Genomic DNA, 21,193 nt, shown 5'->3' on the forward strand with positions numbered 1-21,193 from the left:
TCTTCGAATCGAATCTTAATTGAATAGTCACTATTCGTAAATGCAAATATTTCTCGAATAGTTCAAAATGTCAATTGCGCCCAAATAAACATAGAATTGGAGCAAAAGTACGGTGAATTTTCATTCCCGCGGGCATAGTATAGACATAGAACATGACAACTTGCGTAGTGAAGCAGGCTACGTCAAATAGGTAGCCATAATTTACAGGCTATACAGTGATCATTCGCACTCTCTGAAGAGCGCTGTGCTTGCAAAGAAACTACTTGCTTGCACCTAATGCTTCATTTGTGCTTTTAATAAATGTTTCATACATACTATGTAATGACAGAAACTTGATAACTTTAATAATACTGCGATGTGAACATGATTTCATATTAATTGTGATAACGGCTATTCATTATCCGAAACCTATTCGAAAAGTTCGATATTCGATTCAATTCACTTCTGGCGCTATTAGATTCGTATTCGATTCGTCCTCAAAAATCACTATTCGCACACCCCTAGTAAATACTGTACTATGGCCGAATTTGAAATGCCCTGTGACCATCATAAATTTTTCAAGTAGACTGAATCGCAACAATGAGCAAAAGCCTGTAAATGCATTTTATATATCGCTAACATTGTAAAAAATGCTTAATGTGTTCTTTCATGAAAATATCTATATATCAGCATTTGGAAATTTGGAAATGAGCTGTTTCCTAAGATGGGGGGGGGGGGATTGTTTGCACCTTCACAAGTAAGGGTGCCTCCTTTTCTTTTTTGTTTTGTTAACTTCTAGCTGTTCTGTCAAAATTTTATGCAAATCTTACAATTATCAAACTATTCGCTTCAAAATTATTCGGCACTATTACTATTCACTTCGAATTCACTTTGAACCATAAAATTGGTATTGACAACAAAGGGAATAACAGAGGTTGGCTTTTTGCAGATCTTATTTTGGAGCAGCTAGCTCTGACAGTGTATGTTTTAGAGAGTTGTGAATATACAGACACCTTTGAAACCACATCAGTGTTCTCATGTAGAGGCTATCACCTGTAAACTGACATGCAGACGCCATGTGGGTTTTCAATTTTAATTTGCTTATCTGTTGAAGTGCCAGAGCATGGTGGCATTGTGACAAAGTAAACTTCACTTATGCATACCACCCATCAAATACCAGTTGGTTCACCACTTCTGGTTCCAGAGTTTCCTTCTAGGTTGCTAGGACCACATCAATGCACTTCACTGCAGTCTGTGTGATTTGTTCAGTATGAAATGCTATTCGGCTCAAGTAGCATTGTTTTCATTCCATTTGAAAACTTTGTCTTATAGATGTCTCATAGTCTTACGTGTTGTGCTCTCTCAGGGTATACACCACTACACGTAGCGGCGCGCAAAGACCAGATGGACATAGCCAGCAGCCTTTTGGAGTACGGAGCCAAGCCGGGAGCTGAGTCACGGGCGGGCTTCACACCTCTGCACTTGGCAGCTCAAGAAGGCCATGCCGACCTGGCTGCTTTGCTGGTCGAGCATGGGGCTGACTGTGATGCCAAGGCCAAGGTATAAATAAGACACGCATCAATGTGTCCTTTTTATTCGGCCTGTGTCTAGGAAAGCTTAGTGCCTGTAAACATTTTATGTGCCATTGTATTTTGCTTCATTGCTGGTAATAGTGTATTTTAATCACTAAAACAAACGGTGCCGACCAAGGAAAAATATATTCAAATTAGAGATGTTTGCCACTCCCGCACGGGTATTTGTATGGTATGTTTTGTTGACTATGATGTTCCCCGACCAGATGTGTTTCGTCAGACTCTCGATTTAATAGTGTATTTTATTTTCATCAAATATGCTGTTAAAGGGGTCCTGAACCACATTTTATCAGTTGAGAAATGCATTTGATGGTAAAATACACTATACAGGATTCCTATTACGGCTGTTGTAGATCTATGCCGTTGCTGGTAGGGTATTGTTGATGCCAATTTGGATGCAGTTACAGTTGACTCGCATTAATTCAAACTCCTAGGGAATGGTGACCACATAATTTATATGAATTAGCAGAAATTTGAACTCTATGATGTTGAAAAATACAGTCCAAGGCAGAATTAGGGTTTGTTATATGGAACAGATAAGTGGAGCCTCGTTAATACGTTCTTGGCAGGAACGTAGCATAACTGCACACTAAACAATAGTACGCACTAACCAGCAAGTATGAATTTGCATCTCTTTATGCATACTGCCACCAAGAAAGAAAGAATTGTGATGGCATGGTAAATGTTACCAATATACGTGCCTAAAAGGTCTCTTTCTTTCATTCTTTTTTTGTTCTTTTTTTGCAAAGTGGTGAAAAATTATTCCGGCTCTTTCGCCTGACTGTGCACAAGTGTGAAACACTACTTGCTGCTGTGTGGTGGTGATCAACCTATATGATTTGTGTGCAGTCAGTCTTCTAGAAAGCACATGCTGTCCTTGTGTTGGGACGTGTGCGTGTTTGCCGACAAACTTCACCTGTGTTTCGTGCGAGCGTCTGTGTGGTGAACTTCGATGGGGGCGAAATGCGAAAACACTCGTGTACTTAGATTTAGGTGCACGTTAAAGAACTCCAGGTGGTCCAAATTTCCGGAGTCCCCCACTACAGCGTGCCTCATAATCAGATCGTGGTTTTGGCACGTAAAGCCCCATAATATAATTTTTTTTTGAGCAGCTTAAATGTACTGAAAACATAGTGGACCAAACAAAAATTTGAAAAAGTTCTGTATTGGAATATTTAATTATCCAAATTTTAATTATTGTGGGCCCACTGTAGTTAAAGGAGAAGTAGTGCATGACATTTCTTGCCTGGCTTTCTTATTATGTGATTGCAGAATGGGCTGACACCCATGCACCTGTGCGCTCAAGAAGACAGGGTGGAAGTGGCAACTATTCTGGCTAAGCATGGTGCCTCCCTGGATCCAACGACCAAGGCTGGCTACACTCCATTGCATGTGGCGTGCCATTTTGGACAGACCAACATGATTCGCTTTCTGCTGCGTCAGGGTGCCAATGTGAATGCGACTACATCAGTAAGCAGTCTTTCATTCTTATCACAGGGAGAGCAACCTTATGCTACTTCACAAACTTTTTCACTTGCTCGCCACACCAATGTTCTTGAAGCAAAATTTTTATCCACCCCAGCAACTTTTCAGCTTTACCCAGTATACACGTTTAGTGTTTTTGGAGATGAACATGGTACTATGCAGTGCTGTAGCTGTACAGTGAAGCCCACTTACACAATGTCATTATCATCAAATCAAATCTTTATATCTCGACAGAGAAATTGGATAATCTGAAAAAGCTTAGGTATCGTAGCTTGACAGGCTGGCCCGTAGATACGTTTGGCGAGCAGGCACGGGCCCCTTTGGCACAGCTGCAGCATAGACACGAAACAAAGGCAATCGACGCAGTGAAAGAGATGGATAGAAAAGATTGCAGCATGGGTGTACTAAGATAGGTTAAAAAAAAACATTATAATAATAATAACAACCACGTAGCATCCATAATTGATCTGATAAGCAATTCACAGGTGGTCTGTAAATTTCAACCAAATAATTAAATTTATGCTCAGTAACAAAAATGTGCATGTTCAATACTTGTAGTGAACAAAGGCAGATAACACAATAAAGTCTGGTGTGCTTCGCAGAAATAATTAGACCATAGTAATCAGAGGAAGACAGATAATTTATTAGAAAGGCAGAGAGGTGGGCCTGAGCTAGCGTGCTCTGGGCTGCTACTCTGCACAGGGGAAAATGGAAAGGGGACAAAAAAGAGTGATGAAAGATGATGATGAGGACAGGAAGAAGGGATGCATATACAGGGTGTTTCATTTTAGCTGCACCAAATTTTTAAAAATAGCCTGTGGCAGATAGCACAATTATAATCCTTGATCTAAACTACTCGATGAGGCAGGCCATTACTTCCACGAGAAATCAAAACGCATAATTGAGTAATTAGCATAATTACGCTAGTTAACCTTTTAATTAATGATTTTACGGCACATCTTTCAATCTACGAATTATAGCCGCTGAGTTCCCAAGGCGTATCCGCTTGGAACGAATTCTCAGGACTTAACCAGTTTCGCGATATTAATTTTTAACGTGTCCGACGAAATGTATGGGCGTTGCAGTTAACTTTTTGAGGAAAATGCTGTTTTATGCATTGAAACACAAAGTCAACTGGAACGCCCATGCATTTCGGCGGACACTTTGAAAATTATTATCTCGAAACTGGTTAGGTCCTGAGAATTCGTTCCAAGTAGTATGATACGCCTTGCGAACTCAGCGGCTATAATTCGTAGATTGAAAGATGTGCCGTAAAATCATAAATAAAAAAGTTAATTAGCGTAATTATGCTAATTAATCAATTAGGCATTTTGATTTCTCGTGGAAGTAATGGCCGCCTCATCGCGTAGTTTAGATCAAGGATTATAATTGTGCTATCTGCCACAGGCTATTTTTAAAGATTTGGTGCAGCTAAAATGAAACACCCTGTATACACTAACACAGTGGTTTCTTCTTGCGTCTAGTCCGGTGATCTTCAAGTAATCATTATATAACTAGGCATCATAAGAGCAAGAACAAAGGAAAAAAAGTGCCATATCTGCAAAGGTTGATGTCAATGTTATGGATGGCTCTTAAAGCTCCTAAGCAAACATGGATAGTTTGTGAGCCTTTTTACCTAAAAGAAGCGTGAGCGAACACTACAGGATTCAAAATCAACACAGCAGGCCAATAAAACAAGCATTCATGGAGTTCAGTTATCACTAAAATTCTACATTGGGGGCAAGAACAAGCTGTTAGATGGTGGTACACCGAGGATAGACTTTTGCACGCATTAACATGTCTAAGTCGGATTATGGCAACAAGTCATCCTTGGTTCCTCAGGGAATGCTTTGATAAGGTACTTATCTTTTGATAGTATTCGATAGTACTTCTGTTGTACATTGTTTATATTTGGGAGCACATTCCATGGAGTACCTTGTTATGAAGCCCAGTGGCCATTTGGAGTCTGCTTTAGGCTTTTTTCTAGCCACTGACGTCTTCCTTTCTAATTTAAGCATTTGCTCATAAGCCTGATTAAGAGAGATTTGTAGATATTTTCTTTCAGTGAGGACTTAAGATTTTTTAAATGGGGAATGTAGTTATTGTTGCTACAGATCCTCATTTTTTGCCTGCCTGACAAACATCCTTCGCTTACAGTGTGGCTCGGTGATGACTAGCGTAATCTAAATATTGCTGGCTATCTGTAGGTTTTTTGTAAAGCATCATATTCAGTTTTCTAATGTTTTATGTAAACAAACAGCCATATTGAGGAAGCCAATTTGACTAAGAGAGCAGGGAATGGTAGTGAACTTTATGTTAGATGAGGATATGGCTAATGAATGTGTTTAGTGTATTTATGCCATGTTCCCATATAACGAAGATTTCATCTTTCTAGCTGAGATAGGCGTGTGGTTTTAAAAGAAACAATTTTAACAGATCTGATTCCAGCTGTCCCATAAAAATATCGACACATGTTGGCATATTGGCTATGTCTTGCTTGTAAAAAGAAATTAAAATGTGCATACAGGTTAAAAACTCTGTTAAAACTTTGTGGAGCTCGTACTCATTTACTGCATTGCTTGTTGGATAATATGTGAGACAATGTTTGAGGAGATCAATCTGTTTCACCTGGATTTAAGCTGTGTGAAGTGTCACCTGTGCTGCTACTATGTTCTGGGGGTTAAATTGTCCTGACGAAAGGAAGTCCTCTTGTCGAAACGTTGGCTCCGAGCTGAGGTTGTGTTTGCCTTGCATGTTGACTCTGTTTGATGTCTTGCATGCTTCTCTGTTCAAACAAGTCTCATATGTTTTATGTGCGAGCACCTTTGCTTTTAGGCATGTATGAGATAAATATGCTCGCACTGTCTTATTTTTTTTAAAATTAAATGGTATCCATTGTTATTATGGTCCCATGCTTGGGACATGATGCAGGATATGATCCTGGAAGGGTGAACACTGTTTATTGTAGAAGCCTGTCTTTTTTCGGTGCTTTAGAGCTGTGCTCTTCTGATACTCAATCATGATGCTTCTCAAACAGCACGGCTACACACCCCTGCACCAGGCAGCTCAACAAGGGCACACACTTATCATCAACCTGTTGCTTGAACACAGAGCTGCGCCTAACGCCATTACCAACGTAAGTGTATAATATTGTCTTTTTTATTTGTTTTCTATAAGCATTTTGTCTTTAAATAGTGCAACTTCTTTTTAACACCAGTGAAAAAGTCATTAGTTGTGGTCCTCATCCCATGACGCTGATTTAATATTCATTCAAAATGAACCAGCGCGCCCAAATCAGGTTGTTTTAACCAAGTTTTGGTGGTACCCCTACTTGTATAGTGTCAGAGTATCAGGCTGAAGCCAATGAGCTCCCAGCACTGTATTCTCCCTTGAAAAGTGCCATTTTAGAAGTTTTTATTGGTAGCAACACATTGCGAGCAGCTTCTCGGTAATTTTGCCATTTACATATGGGTGTAGTGATTTGCTATGATTAGCATTGATTGTGGGCACAATACTGTATCAAAAAACCTATTGGTACTTGGGCTAATTCATTTAACTGCAAGGACAGCTTCATTAGGAAGGTGACATTTTGTGGTTCGGAAGATTGTTAAACTATGTCGGGCCAAAAAAATTTTTAATTTCGGCAATTATAGTTTATTTAGAGGTAATGAGCTTGCGGTGCGAGAAGCTATTGATATTAAAGGCTGAACCAACTTAAAAAATTTACATAAAATCTCCTCAGGGAGTTATCTGAATGATGTGTAAGCATTTTGTTGTAATGACGTGGTGTTGAGTGCTCACGCTCTACACTGCTGGTAATCCTAGCACTGCTCAGTGGCTGCGGTCGTCTTGGCGCCATTAAGGTAATTGCGACAGTGCTATGGCGACATAAATTGCTGTGGAAGGCGAGGCAATGTGAACTGATGAGGCAAGCAAACTACTTCATGCGGCAGTGCCAGGTGCACTGATGACGTTTCGATCCAAAGCCACGGCTGCTCCACGGTTCTGGCTTACTAAAGGTGTGCCTAGTGCGTGCCTGATAGCACACGTCACGTGGTCACAGAGACGCGCTCGTGCCACTGCTCACGCGTTTGTCGTCTTCCACAGCTGGCGAACTTGAAAGCGATCGCCTTATGCGAAAGACGGAATGGACAGCTTTCTCAGAATAGTGTTTGCCTGAGCTTGTTGGTTGCACATAGTACAAATGAGTATCAGTACATTCTGCTGGAAACCATTTGTACAGTTTTCTCGTTGGTTAACCATAGAAATGATTATGCATTTAAAAGCAACTGAAACATTCTATGTTGTAGTCCTGAGCCAACAGTAAAAATGATGGAATTTGCTACGCAATGTATTGCAGCACACATTACCAATTTCTTCATGTTGCCTCACGCAGCTGTCAATAAAAAGCTCTGTGGAATGACAAGAAAGGGGAAGGAGTTTAACTACGGTCAAGAAAATTTTCAGTGATAATTTGGCTGATTAACTTTCTCATTGTTCGTTTTAGGACACATTGCAATTGTAAAGTTAAAACCAACCAGCAGTGAAGTCATGTTGGCTTAACAGAAATCTCGAAGACTAGCGCCACTTTTGAGATCTCCAAGATTTGCTAAAAAGTGCATTGTTGTTGCTGTTAGAGGGATGCTTATGCAAGAGGGATGCTTTTGGGGAACTCTTAACTGGAACTTAATGTGTTTGATAGCGCATTTTAAGGATGGATATCTTGAAAGTGGTTCTAGTCTATGAATTTATACTAAGCAGACATGACTTCTCTATTGCTCAGTTTCAATTTCATAATTATATGTGCCTTAAAGTGAATAATGAGCATGTTAGTTATCACATTTTAAGTACTTACCCAAATTACCATTAAAGCTTTTATTACTGCTAAAGTCCACCTAGCCATAAAGCCTAGCTGCGAAAGTGGCAGGGCCTAGATATAACAGGCTTTCTTTTAAAAGTATTCTGCATAAGAAAAAAAAATAAAGAACCCTGTAGTGTGGGCAACGTTCAATCAATCAATCAAATTTTTATTATTTCTCAAAAAGCTTTTACAGATAGAGGTATACAGAAGCAGGTCCCATAGTAAAAACTGAATTGGGACCTACTGTTCATGGTTAACATAAGAGTTACGATGGCAAGAACGGTAGCTGAATGAGTACAATTGCAAAAATGATAGTGATACGGATATAAGTAAATAACGATATTAATAGACAACAGTGTATCGGCAGTAAGTAACTAGGTAAAACTAACATAGAAGTGGAGGAAGAAGAAAAGGGAAAAAAAAGAAAAATTTTAAACCAACTTAATCACATGTTGACGTACATAAGAATGGCAGGTCTAAAACGAAATTGGGTTATACAGTCCACTATGTCACATACATATCACATAACAAATAATTTTTCAATTCATGGCAAAACCTATGGGCTTTCTGGAGTTTTATGACAAATGGTAATGTATTCCATGATGATATGGCTGCAAAGTGAACGGTCTGTTTGCTATAATTAGTACGTACTTTGGGCAGAATGAAGTTATTATGCAGCGCGAAGCGTGTTGGGTTAGTGTTCGTTAGAGATGACATAGGAAATAGCGACAATGTGATCTTGTCATTTATTACTTTGAAAAGTGGCAAGGTTGAACTTGACAAGGGCAGCAACATCAAGAATGTTATTTTCTTGTAACTGTTTAGCATTGGTGGTGTGTGGATTCGACGTGATTACTCTAATAGCCTGATTCTGGATAGTTTGTAACGGATTTAGGTGAGTAGTGTACGTGTTACCCCAGGAGGTTATGCAGTAATTAATGTGAGAGTGTACAAATGCGAAATAGAGTGAGAGCAACACAGGTCGTGAAAAGAACGGACGTGACCTAATGAGAATTCGTATTCCATATGATAACTTTTTTTTATATGAGTTATATGGCGCTGAAGTTTTAGGTTACAATCAATAATAACACCTAAGTATGTGCATTATTCACTTGCTGATAATAAATGGTTACAAATGGAAGTGGGCGGAATGCATAGTGATGATTTATTTTGGGATGAGAAGAGAAGAAATTTAGTTGTAGTGGGATAAGTCTATTCATTTTGCACCATCCTAACAAGTTATGAAGATCAGTATTAAGCCTGGTTACTACCGTTGACAGACATTCATCAGAATTAATAATTGTTGTGTCATCGGCATATAGTATACACTTAGAAGATGTGAGGCAGTTAGGTAGATCATTAATATAAAGTAAAAAGAGTAACGGGCCCAAAATGGATCCTTGTGGTACACCTAAATTAGTCATTTTTGGTTTAGAATAAGCATCGGAAACACTAACAACCTGATATCTGTCTCGTAAGTAGTTGCACAATAGTAGTAATGGAGGATCTGTTATACCTATTGAATCTAGTTTAACATTAAGAATCTCGTGGTCAATGCTATCAAATGCCTTTGAAAAGTCTACAAATAAAGATCCTGCAAATTTACCATCATCAATGGCTTTCTTTAGTTGGTCAATAAGAGATACCTAGGTCAGTAGAGTAACCGGATTGAAATCCAAATTGGTCAGGTGAAAGATTATTAAATTTGTTTAAGTATATTATTAATTGCTTTTCGATTATTTTCTCAATGACCTTGCTAAAGAATGGTAAAACACAGATAGGCCTATAGTTAGATGGTAATGATAGGTCACCTTTCTTAAAAACCGGAGTAACCCTACCACGTTTAAGCTCGCGAGGAAAAGTGCCTGTTTTAAGCATGAGGTTAATAATTTCAGACAGAACAAATGATATTGATTTGGAAATTAATTTAACATTGCCAGGATGAATGTTATCCAGCGCAGTGCTTGTTTTTTTTAAATTGTTAATTACTGATACCACCTCATCAGGAGTGGTTGGTGGCACTGTATCAGTTTGATTTTTGTAATAAGGATGATTGAAATAAGATTTACCTGGTTGAAAGTTCATGTAATAGAGGCTTAAAGAGTTACTCTAAGTGATGTTAACCACTCAGCTTCAAAGGTGGCTTAGTGAAGGTTGTGCAGTAAAGTATATAGAGTAATAATGTCAGGGAGGTTGTTCATGGTGGCACTGGCCATAAGACAGATAAGAGAAGAGAATAAAACAGGCATTGGAAGGGGATTGTTTATGGTGTGATCAGTTTACACTACTTAGGCTTCTTCTGTTGTAATACAGTCGACTTGCATTAATTCGACCCTGACGGGACCGATGAAATTGATCGAACTATCCGGCAGGTCGAATTAAACAATCTGCAAAAAAAAAAAAAAAAAAAACCTTCGAAACACACCACTGAGTATTTGCCTGATTCTGACACGCTTCTAAATCAAATGCCCACCCACTTTCTATGTGTCAAAGGCAAGAAAGTAATGTAGAGTTAACATTAAAGCTTTTTTTAACAAAGTAGAAATCTAATGTTTACCCGATTTTTTAGCAAGAAAAAGGGGCAAGAGTTTACTAATACGTGTTGCACAATGACGGCCGGTTTTCTAAAGTTATCTTCGCCGCGACGAAGCCATGTTGTGCGGCAAAGCATACAAATGCCGCAAACGTGGTTTTGAGCCCAATTTTTTTGAGTAAAAAAAGCAAAAAAAGGATGCGCATTAGAAATGAGTAAATACTATAATTAGACAGTGTGAGCTACCATTATTCTTGAATATCTTCCTGGGGCAGGCCGGAAATAGGTGTTTTTGACGTGAGGTTTTTTTATGTGTTCAATGCATTCGCTGTCCCCTAAGCTCTGCCGAGACAGATGCTGCCAGTAAAAGAGTCACTATTGGAGTCAGCCTAGGGGTCAGGCGTGCATGCTTACTGGTGAAGTTTGAATTATCCGTTGAAGGCTAATTATAGAATCAAAACAACGAAAATTTGGGCCCGTAGAAATGCATGGACGCGCGCCGGCTGGGACCTTCGGTCGGGATTGAACTGCCCAAAAAATCGAATTGACTGGAGTCGTAATATTGTAAGTCTGCTGTAGTAGTTTCATATACTGTAAAATCCTGAGCAAGCCACCTCTCCCACGCTATATAGACCCCCACACTCTTTCATTTGTTATATGCAATGGCCAGTGTCACAGTTTCCTTATAGAATTAGGTTTTAGAGTACCAGAAACTGACTACTCCTGCATGGTTATTGTCATAGCACTTGCACTGCTTGAAGTCACCATGATAAAGTAAATAAGGAATAATATACAATAATATACAATAATATTGGGAATATTACTGAAATCGCTGTTTCGATTGGAGCAGTTTGGTGTAAGAAAAAATATAGTGCAGTTGTAGTTTTTTGTTCCAGTGATACTCGTATGATAAAATCTTGAGTAAATTTAAGCAAGTTAAACAAAAATAAGTCAACTCTATCATTTGCTGAAAATATTATATATTAGTATAGAAATAAAAGGGCCACGAAAGTTTGGGAACCATTATTTGGTGATAAACTTGTCCTGACTGTGGCAGTGGCTGACATTTCGACAACCAGAAGAAAGTGTTAATATGCATGTACATCAGGGTCTGAAACTGAGGGTCAATTACCACTTAATGGTTTTGTGCTAATTATAATTTGGATGTTTTTGCAGCAAGGGCAGACTGCGCTGGCCATAGCTCAGCGTTTAGGCTACATATCCGTTGTGGAAACGCTGAAGGTGGTGACAGAAACCATTGTGACCACTACCACAACAACTGTGACAGAGGAAAAGTATCGTGTGGTTGCCCCAGAAACTATGCATGAAACTTTCATGAGTGACTCTGAAGATGAAGCTGGTAAGTAATGATAATTGTGCTATAAATATTCTTCTAGGAGATCCTTAGAATTATTCCCGAGACATCAGTTTCCGTGATTTTTCCTTTTGTTACATTAACCCTTTATTGACGAGTGTTGCCTACAGGCAACATTGAACTCGAAGCTTCTGGATAAATAGCCAACGCTGAATGACCAGCAGCAAGCATTATTTGTAGGTTTAGAGCAGGAACACAGGGCGAGGAAGAAGTTTTGCACACAACTCGCTTTCTTTTGAAAGCATGGTCAGAGGAGACAGACGAATGCAAGGTTTCAGGCTACAGTGCTGTCACACACATGATGTTAAGCAAATGAAATGTACACCTATGATTCAAATATAATGAGCTATCTATACAAATTCCAAACAATGCCATAGGTGGCTTGGGATGAAGCCCACTTCCAGTTTTCTGTCTGGTGTTTCACCACTATTGTAAAAAAAGTTTCCGCAAGATACTTTTTCTTTTCATTGATGCTTATTCTCGACATGTTTTACAGATTTAGATAGAAAATAAAAATTTAGTTTCTGGGTATTTATATGTTTATATAAAGGGTTAAGGAGACCAAGAAAATGAATATCAGGATGTATCCAACAAGGCTGTGTTGTGTTAGTGTTAAAAAATTTGGTTTTATTTTAAAGGCAATTAGTATCCAAGGGCAGTGTGTCCCAAGATTTCTCACAACTTTTCAACAAACATAGGAACTCACAGGCTTATAATTAATTATTTTTATTACTAGCTGAGGACAACATGTTGGGCGACCAATCTTTCCGGTATCTGACAGCTGATGAAATGAAGTCACTTGGTGATGATTCTTTGCCAATTGACGTCACAAGAGATGAACGCATCACCGAATCTATCCACATCACTCGGGAACCAGGTTAGTTGAGTTGATTTAACTGAATATCCAATACTTAGCAAACTGCATGCTTAATACAAAAAAATTTCTTAATTCTGGTATTCTTTAACACTTGTGTCCTTCATGTGTAACCCTTGTGCTTTCCATTTCTGGTTTATCCCACCCTGTGAAAACTCTCAGTATGGGGGTTGCAGTATATAAATAAATAAATAAATAAATAAATAAATAAATAAATAAATAAATAAATAAATGAATGAATAAATGAATAAATGAATAAATAAATACTAGTTTGTATTGGTTTTTATCTTTAAGATGAATGTTCAGTCTCAAAATTTGCATAATGCAGTAAAGCATAAACCTACAAAAAATTTGGTTTGTTTGACACATTAGTAGTATCTTGTTATGCAGTATGTAATATTATCATCTCTAGAAGTCCACAAATATTGCTTTTGACTGTGTACAATGGGTAGATGACAGCAACTATTGGCTGCATTGAATCAACTTGTATACAGTTTAGTGCGAACAGAGCAGGCAAGATGACAGGAATGACAAGGGCACCATCAATCTGTCCTTTTGAATTAACTGCTTTTGAATGTAGTAGATATTTTTTGTGTATCAAATCTGAATAATCTGTTCCAAGTGCAGCAACTACAGTAGAGATTAACACACGGATTAATAACCATACAGGCTATGTGCTCAAGCCATAGTAGTGCTGTACTTTTGATTCACCCCCTTGACTGTCTGCATTGTTGCTGTTAAACCAGTGGGAGTGCTTTTTGCAATAGGGGAAATTATTTGCAAAGCTGAAACATACAAATTTTGACTTACTTGAAATTTCTATTTTCACCAAACTGTTCACTGGAAAATAGCTGCTTTGTTTAGACATTTCATTGCATACAGAGAAGTCTGGAAAAGTCAGGGAAGTGGAAGCATAAATGAGTGATTTTTAGGATCATGTTATGTTTTATTATGGAACTGCCACCAAAAATGACACATTGCTTGCTGCAGGGCTCTCAGCACCTCTTACACAAGAAGAAGAGCGCCTGTCACCAACGCAGGCCCATACCACAGAAGCTGTGTTTGTTGGCAACTATGCACCAGACAATGTAGACCTGTCCCGGACACCTATTCATGCTGGGTATGCACTAGTACATGGCTGTGCGCTGTGGGAGAGGTTTTTCATTCTTGGTTTAATGAATATGAAATTAAAGTGGGAATTACTAGCTCCATAGTTTCTACATGTAGTCTGGCATGCTCCATGCATCTGGTGACCAACTTATCAATGCAGAAAAGTGAAAAATTTTGCTGCATTGTGGCACAGTAGCTTATATCACATGAACTGAACATGGACTACAGGAAAATAAAATGCCGTATATTCTCATGTAAGGGCAGCACTTTTTTTTTCTTAAATTTTGGTCTGAATTTCTCGGGTGCGGCCCGCCCATACATGAATAAAAAGTAAATGCATACCATCAACTTCCGTTAATTTGACCTTGACAGGACCGATGGAATTGATCTAATTATCTTTTGGGTCAAATTAAAATAAGAGGCAGGAAAAAAAAAACGCCCAATCACATCATAGCTTCATTTGGCAGTATGTACCTGATTCTAATGTTCCCCTGAACGTAACGTGCACCCAGTTTTTATGGATTTATAGTTGGGAACAATGTACCCCGAAATGTAACGCTTCAAATCTTATTTGATAAAAGAGATATGTTGAAGTAAGATGGGTTGTACCTTTAGATCTCTCCTCCTGAGTGCAGTTCTGATTTATTTGCATGTATAGCTAAGAAAATATTTGTGATACCCATTATGATGATGGCTTTCAGCTTATAAGAAATGGTGACCTGAATTGCTGGTTCTGTCCACTTAATCGAACATAATCGTCTTATGTTTAATCAAATGATGTTTCCATCAAAGATAATTTATGAAATTTTTGTGGTTCCCCAAACGTTTGCCATCAAAAACCTCATTAACAGATTTTTTATTTAAAAAATGTTCAGTTCATGTTCACTTTTAGAAATGTTCGCAAAACATTATTAGTGGCGTCTATTACCACACAGAAACAGTTGTGGCACTTCCAGTTACAAATGTTTTTCTTTTATTTCATCGATTGCACTATTCTGACCAACTTATACTTTAAACAAAATGAAAAAAAAAATGTTTGTGACCTACTTATATTCAATTTCATCGAAGCGACAGTTGGTGTAAGGCTTCAAAGTGTTATAGCTGTGCTCATAGGTTGCTTATTGACATTAAAAAGCAGTATGTGTTGTTTCATCTTGCAATGTCACTCTGGGAGAGTGGTTGGGAAGAAGACTTTGGGTGGCAATGTTGTTGACAGCTTGTTGCATTGATGGGTTCACCAGGTCTGGCAGTGTAGGGTTTGTTCATTCAGTGTGCTGGAGGGAAGTGCAGCGTGGCACAAAAGCTCTTCAGTGCAAGATAACTTCTTGCTTTTGTGGGATTTCTTTTAATGCCCGAAAAATTTATAAACCCTATCTGAAAGGGAGCATTGCACAAACTTAATTTGTTGTTCTTGGTGACGTACATCTTTCCCATTTAAACATAGTTGAAGAAGTCAAAATGTAAAAAAAGAGGTAATCCTAGCTAATTAACTGATTAAAGTGCAAAAAATTCTGATTTGCTTAAGGAGCCTGCAAACAATACTGCACAGGCTTCATCTGCTTAGGTTGCACTAGTATATTTTAAGAGCCTGTTAACTTTAGTTGGAGCACTCTGTTTGTGTATGTGCTGTCTAGTAAGGTAAATATGAAAGTGCTTCATGCTTTACTTTTTTACTAGTCTGTCTGGTCATTGTATGGTGCTAATACATCTCATTCAGTGTGTGTGCTTCCTACTTCTTGCTTCTCTTTTGTCCCTGCTGCTAATTAGTGATTTACTTTTTAACATGCTTTTCAATGAGCTTGCAGCTACAAAGTATTTTAACATACTTAATATGCAATGATTGCTTTGTGCTGAGACCACTGGTGTGAACGAACATAGCCTGTTTTAAGCTTTCAGCTAACAGAAAGCCTGTTTTTGGATGAAGCATTCTCATTATTCTGTGCTGTAGCATTCATGAATAGAAAAATGAAACATTATATTCAACGTGCTTGTGAAATGAAGAAATTTTCCTGTGTCAAATTCTATGTACAGTGTAGACCGCTTATAACGTAAGTCACCGGAGTCGCGAATATCCGCATTATAAGCGGTACCGCACTATAACCAAAACAACGATTTTATTGTGATAGCAATTATATGGACACTCCAGGCGCATTTCTAGTGCGAGGGTGAGCCGGTGATCGAGTCTCAATCTCGCACACGCAAATGAGGAAAGCGGGAAGGAAGCGTGCTGTCTTCCGTCGCGCGCAAGGCTCGGAGGAGGGTGCGCAGAGAGCCGTGGCGACGGACGTGTTTTCGAGTGCTCCCGCCATTACGTCATTCTACCCGCACCTCATGAGGAATGCTGGGATGCGTGGCCGGCGCGGCTTGGTGTGCCGGGCGAAAAATATGAACGGAGCTATTCACGCGCCAGCAACGTTGGAACACGCCCAATGGCGCAAGATGTGCCGGCTGTTCGCCACCGTGACATTGCGGAGCTCAACGTGCACACTCGCTTTACGTTGGAGTATATCTACTGTTTGAGGGGAGCGTTTGCCGTCTCAGTTGACTGCTAAACTTCCAGGCAGCCGCACTGTAACCGGTATTTCGTCTCCCGCAACTGCACTACAGTCGACGTCCGATTTCCCGGACCCTCAAGGGACTGCGAAAACGTCCGGAAAATCGGGCAGTCTGGAAAAACGAATGCAGTCCGGAAAAACGAATGCACGTGAAAACGCACCTTTTTGGTAGGTATTTTTCGCTGACGGAGAGGGTCACGGCCGGAGTACAAGATTCTCATTGCTATTCAGCCAATGCATCGTTTAGGTGGCTCTGAAAAGGGCCGTTTATAAAAAAAAAAAAAAAAATACGACGTGGCCGGCGCTGCCTCATAGGTCAGCACTTGGGCGCAAAGAAGTCGCTTATTTTCTTTTGCACGGTCCGCTTGCCCGCGATCATGTCTGCCTCAATTTCAGTCAACGTCATGTTGCCGCTGTACACCGATGACAGTGTCATCAGTGCTCGCGTCAACTCCGAGCTCTTTGGCTGTGTAGGAGCTGGCTTTTCGTTCTCGGTGTCGTCGGAATCCTCCGTAACTTGACGAATTATTTCGTCATCGGTCAACTCCGCACATAGCTCGAGGTTTGTCAGCGTCGGCGAAGCCCTCAAAGGTTATCCCGGCTGGAATCGACACGCCGGCAGCGCGCAGATCGTCGAAGGCAACGTCAGCGGATGGGAGTTCGTCACTTCGTCAGTTCGCGGATGGCAGTTCGTTCAAAGGCGCGGACGAAGACGAAGGAGCAGTCAGTGCCATCGCTGTAAACGGCGAATCCGCTCGACGAAAAGCGCAGCACGAAACAGCTAGGAACTCGGTGGATGCTGAAGGTCGGGAAACGTGATCACTGAAGATAGCGCGCAGCAGCAAACGATCAACCGCAGACACGATCGCAGAGCTGGCAGAGCTGACAAAACAACACGTGAACGAACACAGTGAGGTTTGGCTTGGCTAAGCTACGGCTGGCAACGGATTGACACGTGCAGTTTCGAGGTTACGGCAGCTGCGGCGCGGTGCGGCGGTGCTGCTGGCCACACCTGCGATGCAAGTATCGTGGGTTCGAGGATATGAAAACAACCAAAATGGCGGCGTCGGTGGTGACTTTGGGTCGGCGGTTAACAGTAAAAAGTCCGGGAAATCGGATGGCGAAGGCTATAAGCGTCCGGAATTTCGGACTTTTTAATACATTGACTCTATGGGGAACTTGACGGTGCCACAGATGAGTCCGGGAAATCAGGCATGTCCGGAATTTCGGGCGTCCGGGAAATCGGACGTCGACTGTATAAGCGATACGTGTATACATGGAGTGCTATGGGAAAATTAACGGGAGTCTGAAAAGACCATACTACAGTCGAATCGCAATAATTTGAACTTGAAGGGGCTCGAAAATTTGTTCGAATTAAAGGAAGGACATATTTTTGAAGTATTCGAGAACCATATCACAATGCACGAATGGTGCGGGTCGTGAAATATCGTGGCGCACAAGTGCATAGCGAGCGCAACTGCCCACGCCGGCCAACGCTCGGTTTCCCATAACCGCAGAAAAAACGAAATTCAGGGAGGGGGGCGGCTGGCACGGACTGGTGCGCGCGGCGATCGTTGAAGTGAGGGATGAGGGCGGCAGGGAAGCGGATTTGGCCTCGGCAACTCCGCCGCTTTGGTGGCAGTGGCTTCGGTGGCTCCCCTCGCCCTCTCTCTCTCAACTCCCACGCAGCTCCCTCACCTTCGGCTGTCTCCGTGCGCGCCCGCAGCCGGTACAGCCGGTCCGGTGCAGATTAGCCCGCTCCCTGAAGTTTCGTTTTCTGCCATTATCGGGAAGTGAGCGTTTGCCGGCGTAGGCAGTTTCGTTGGCCGGACTGGGCCTCCGCCGCTGCATTAAGGGGTCTCTCCTATGCTTTTGCTCTATGGCGGTGTCGGAGCAATGCCGGTCGGTGGCACCGCCGCCTTATTTGGCGCGCTGCTGAGAGCATTGTCGGCCCGCGGTATGTTCGAATTAACCATAGCAAATGCTTTCGCGTTCGAATTACCGAGCATTTTCGCCCATTGAAATACACATAACTTTGACGGGACCACAGCGTCAGTTTGAATAAACCGGCAGTTCGAATTAAGCGTGTTCGAATTAACGAGATTCGACTGTATATCCGGTCCTGCACTATAAGCGGTTATGTTATAAGTGGTCTATACTGTATTTGCTATCTGCTTTGTTCTGAGTGGCTTTATAGTACTACTGGCACATACCGTATTGACTCGAATGTAACGCGCACTTTTTTTTCCAATAAAACGGTTCCAAAAATTGCCTGCGCGTTAGAATCTAGTACGACTCTAAATTTGCGCTACCATATTGCCATCAGCATTTCAAGTATGGCCACCTCCTACGCACTCCGAGCCTAGCTCCCGTAGCTTCGACCATGTGTTGTAGTATGTGTGCTTAGGCATTAGTCTACCAATTTAGTTAAACAGCGAATGTTTACAAGTTCATACGGCCGATAAAACTACTATTCTTACTTCGTATAGCTGTCTGCTAATTTGCTGTCGCAATCGATGCTTCGCCTTTCGGGCGAAACTGGGACTTTCTGTTGATTGCAACTTTAGTCTATTGGGAGTAAATCTGGAGCGATAGTTGTATTTCTGTATGAAAGCATGAGGTGCGCGGTGCTGTAAAGGATTTTTTTTCCTCTCTTTTGGTCACGGAAAACGGGTGCGCGTTACAATCGAGGGCGCGTTAGAATCGAGTAAATACGGTAAGTGCTTTCCAACGTAAATTTAATTTTAAGATTTTAATCTCTGTAGTTCCCAGGGAAGGTCAGTGAAGGAAAGTTGATGGACACTGAGATCGAACAGGACTGACATTGCTGAATTTAACTTTTTCAAAAATATGCACAAAGTACGTTCTAAAAAGCTATCACAGCATGACAGATCCTTCTGGACTGTGATGATCACTTGTATATAGTTCTCAGTGAATAAAATGTGGTAATACAGTGTAGACCGCTTATAACGTAAGTCGCCGGAGTCGCGAATATCCGCACTATAAGCAGTACCACACTATAACCAAAGCAACAATTTTAAAGGCCCGCACATATGCAAAACATGTGCACCGAGCCGCCACGCGTATGCGACAGTCGAGGAATGCGGCTAGAACGTTTGCATTCAATTTACAGTCGAATCTAGTTAATTCGAACCAAATCACGCGGCGGCGCCTCCGACCGGCATTGCTCCGGCACCGCCATAGAGTAAAAGCTTAGGAGAGACCCCTCAATGTCGCGCGCGAACAAAACAAGAAAAAGAAAGGAAAAAAAAAAACGCGGCGAAAATTTCACCTTCTCTCAAATGGCAAGGTCGCCGATTCTGCGTTGCGCCGGAACATGCGTGTGCATGCCGACGTCTCAGCCACGCTACCGTAGCAACACGTAGAAATGGCAGTGAACCCTTCTTTCTCCTTTATGCTTCCTCACGGCTTCCTCTACTTTCTAGCCATGTGTTGACCTTGCACGCTGCGGCTACGGCGCAGAGGGAAACAATGGCGCTGTCCCAGGCCGGCCAACGAAACTGCCCATGCTAGCAGACGCCCGCTTCCTGATAACGGCCGAAAACGAAACTTCGGGGAGCTGGCGCCGGGCCGGCTGGAGCGGCGGCGGGCGCGCACGGTGACAGTCTAAAGTGAGGGAGCTACGAGGGAGGGCGAGGGGAGCCACCGAAGCGGTGGAGTTGCCGAGGCGAAATCCGCTTTTGTCGCCCTCCTCCCTTACATTCCACGGTCTCCGCCTGCGCCCTTCGCCGTGCCGGCGCCTCCTGCTCCCTGAAGTTTCGTTTACTGCCGTTATCATGAAGCAAGTGTTGGCCGACGTTGGCAGTTTCGTGGCCCTCGCTCGCTATGCGCGCCGTGATATTTCACGACTCGCACTCAAGATTCTGGTTTCAGCCTCACTGGCTGTTCGTTTGCACCACGTGCCCTTTTCCTCCACTTCGTCTCTCTTTCTTCCTCGAGCACTCCTTGGGGTGCCCGTTTGAGGGGAGCGTTCGCCGTCTCCGCTGACTTCCGTACTCCCAGGCAGCCGCACTGTAACCGGTATTTCGTTTCCCGCAACTGCACTATAAGCGATACGTGTATACATGAAGTGCTATGGGAAAATTAACGGGAGTCTGAAAAGACCGCACTATATCCGGTCCTGCACTATAAGCGGTTACGTTATAAGTGGTCTATACTGTATAGAGTGTACGAAATGTGGTCTACTCTGCAACCTATGTTAGCATACTGGTTGGTCTTGCGCTGTTGGCTAGACAAGTGAGAGCTTTGTGGGTTAGTGAGTTTACATGTTTTTCACCATCTCCTGAAATATGTACGTGTCATCGGGCCACAAATTTAATCAAAGGTGTAGTGTTCAAAATATTGTTCCATTAGTTAAGAATGGTACATGCTTTCTGCTTGTACCTACGCAGTTAGTATGCATTTTGAAGGCCTTTGAAATGCTCGTTGCTATGCACCTGTAGTGTAAGAAATTGCCTTGAATAGAAAATTGCTTTGTACCCACTTCTAATTTTGTGCACTATGATGCCAGCAGTCAGTGCATTTCAGCCTTAACTTTCATATCTTGTTTTACTTAAACCTAGGGCAATGAGAGTGAGTCAAGCATGATTGGCAACTTTAGCCATTGCCAGTAAGATTCATGTATATACAAGAACAGTGAGAAGTGACAACTATGATAACCTTATTTATGTCTCTTTGAGGTTCTTACATTTATTACTGTAGACAAGAATTTTTGGTCAGACTGGGCTTGTCCTAACTGCAATATTGTTTGAAGTCTCTTGCTCAACAAATTTTAAACTATTTTTGAAGTAGCTATTAACATAGAGCTT

At 41.4% G+C, this 21,193-nt stretch overlaps 1 protein-coding gene across 50 annotated transcripts in view; it reads left to right on the forward strand.

Annotated features, from left to right (window-relative positions):
* The window catches only part of LOC119435128 (ankyrin-3), a 402,712-nt gene that overhangs the window by 171,254 nt on the left and 210,265 nt on the right, over positions 1-21,193 (forward strand). For all 50 annotated transcript variants that reach the window (XR_007468364.1, XM_049672381.1, XM_049672376.1 and 47 more), the window contains exons 15-20: positions 1,346-1,539; positions 2,844-3,041; positions 6,094-6,192; positions 11,627-11,810; positions 12,562-12,702; positions 13,690-13,819. Coding sequence is in view for 49 of the 50 variants with exons in the window: in XM_049672381.1 (XP_049528338.1) it covers positions 1,346-1,539; positions 2,844-3,041; positions 6,094-6,192; positions 11,627-11,810; positions 12,562-12,702; positions 13,690-13,819 (946 nt within the window). In the remaining variant the exon portion in view is untranslated. The remainder of the gene's footprint in view (positions 1-1,345; positions 1,540-2,843; positions 3,042-6,093; positions 6,193-11,626; positions 11,811-12,561; positions 12,703-13,689; positions 13,820-21,193) is intronic.

The sequence above is a fragment of the Dermacentor silvarum genome, chromosome 1 (genome assembly GCF_013339745.2).
Source record: "Dermacentor silvarum isolate Dsil-2018 chromosome 1, BIME_Dsil_1.4, whole genome shotgun sequence".
NCBI lineage: Eukaryota > Metazoa > Arthropoda > Arachnida > Ixodida > Ixodidae > Dermacentor > Dermacentor silvarum.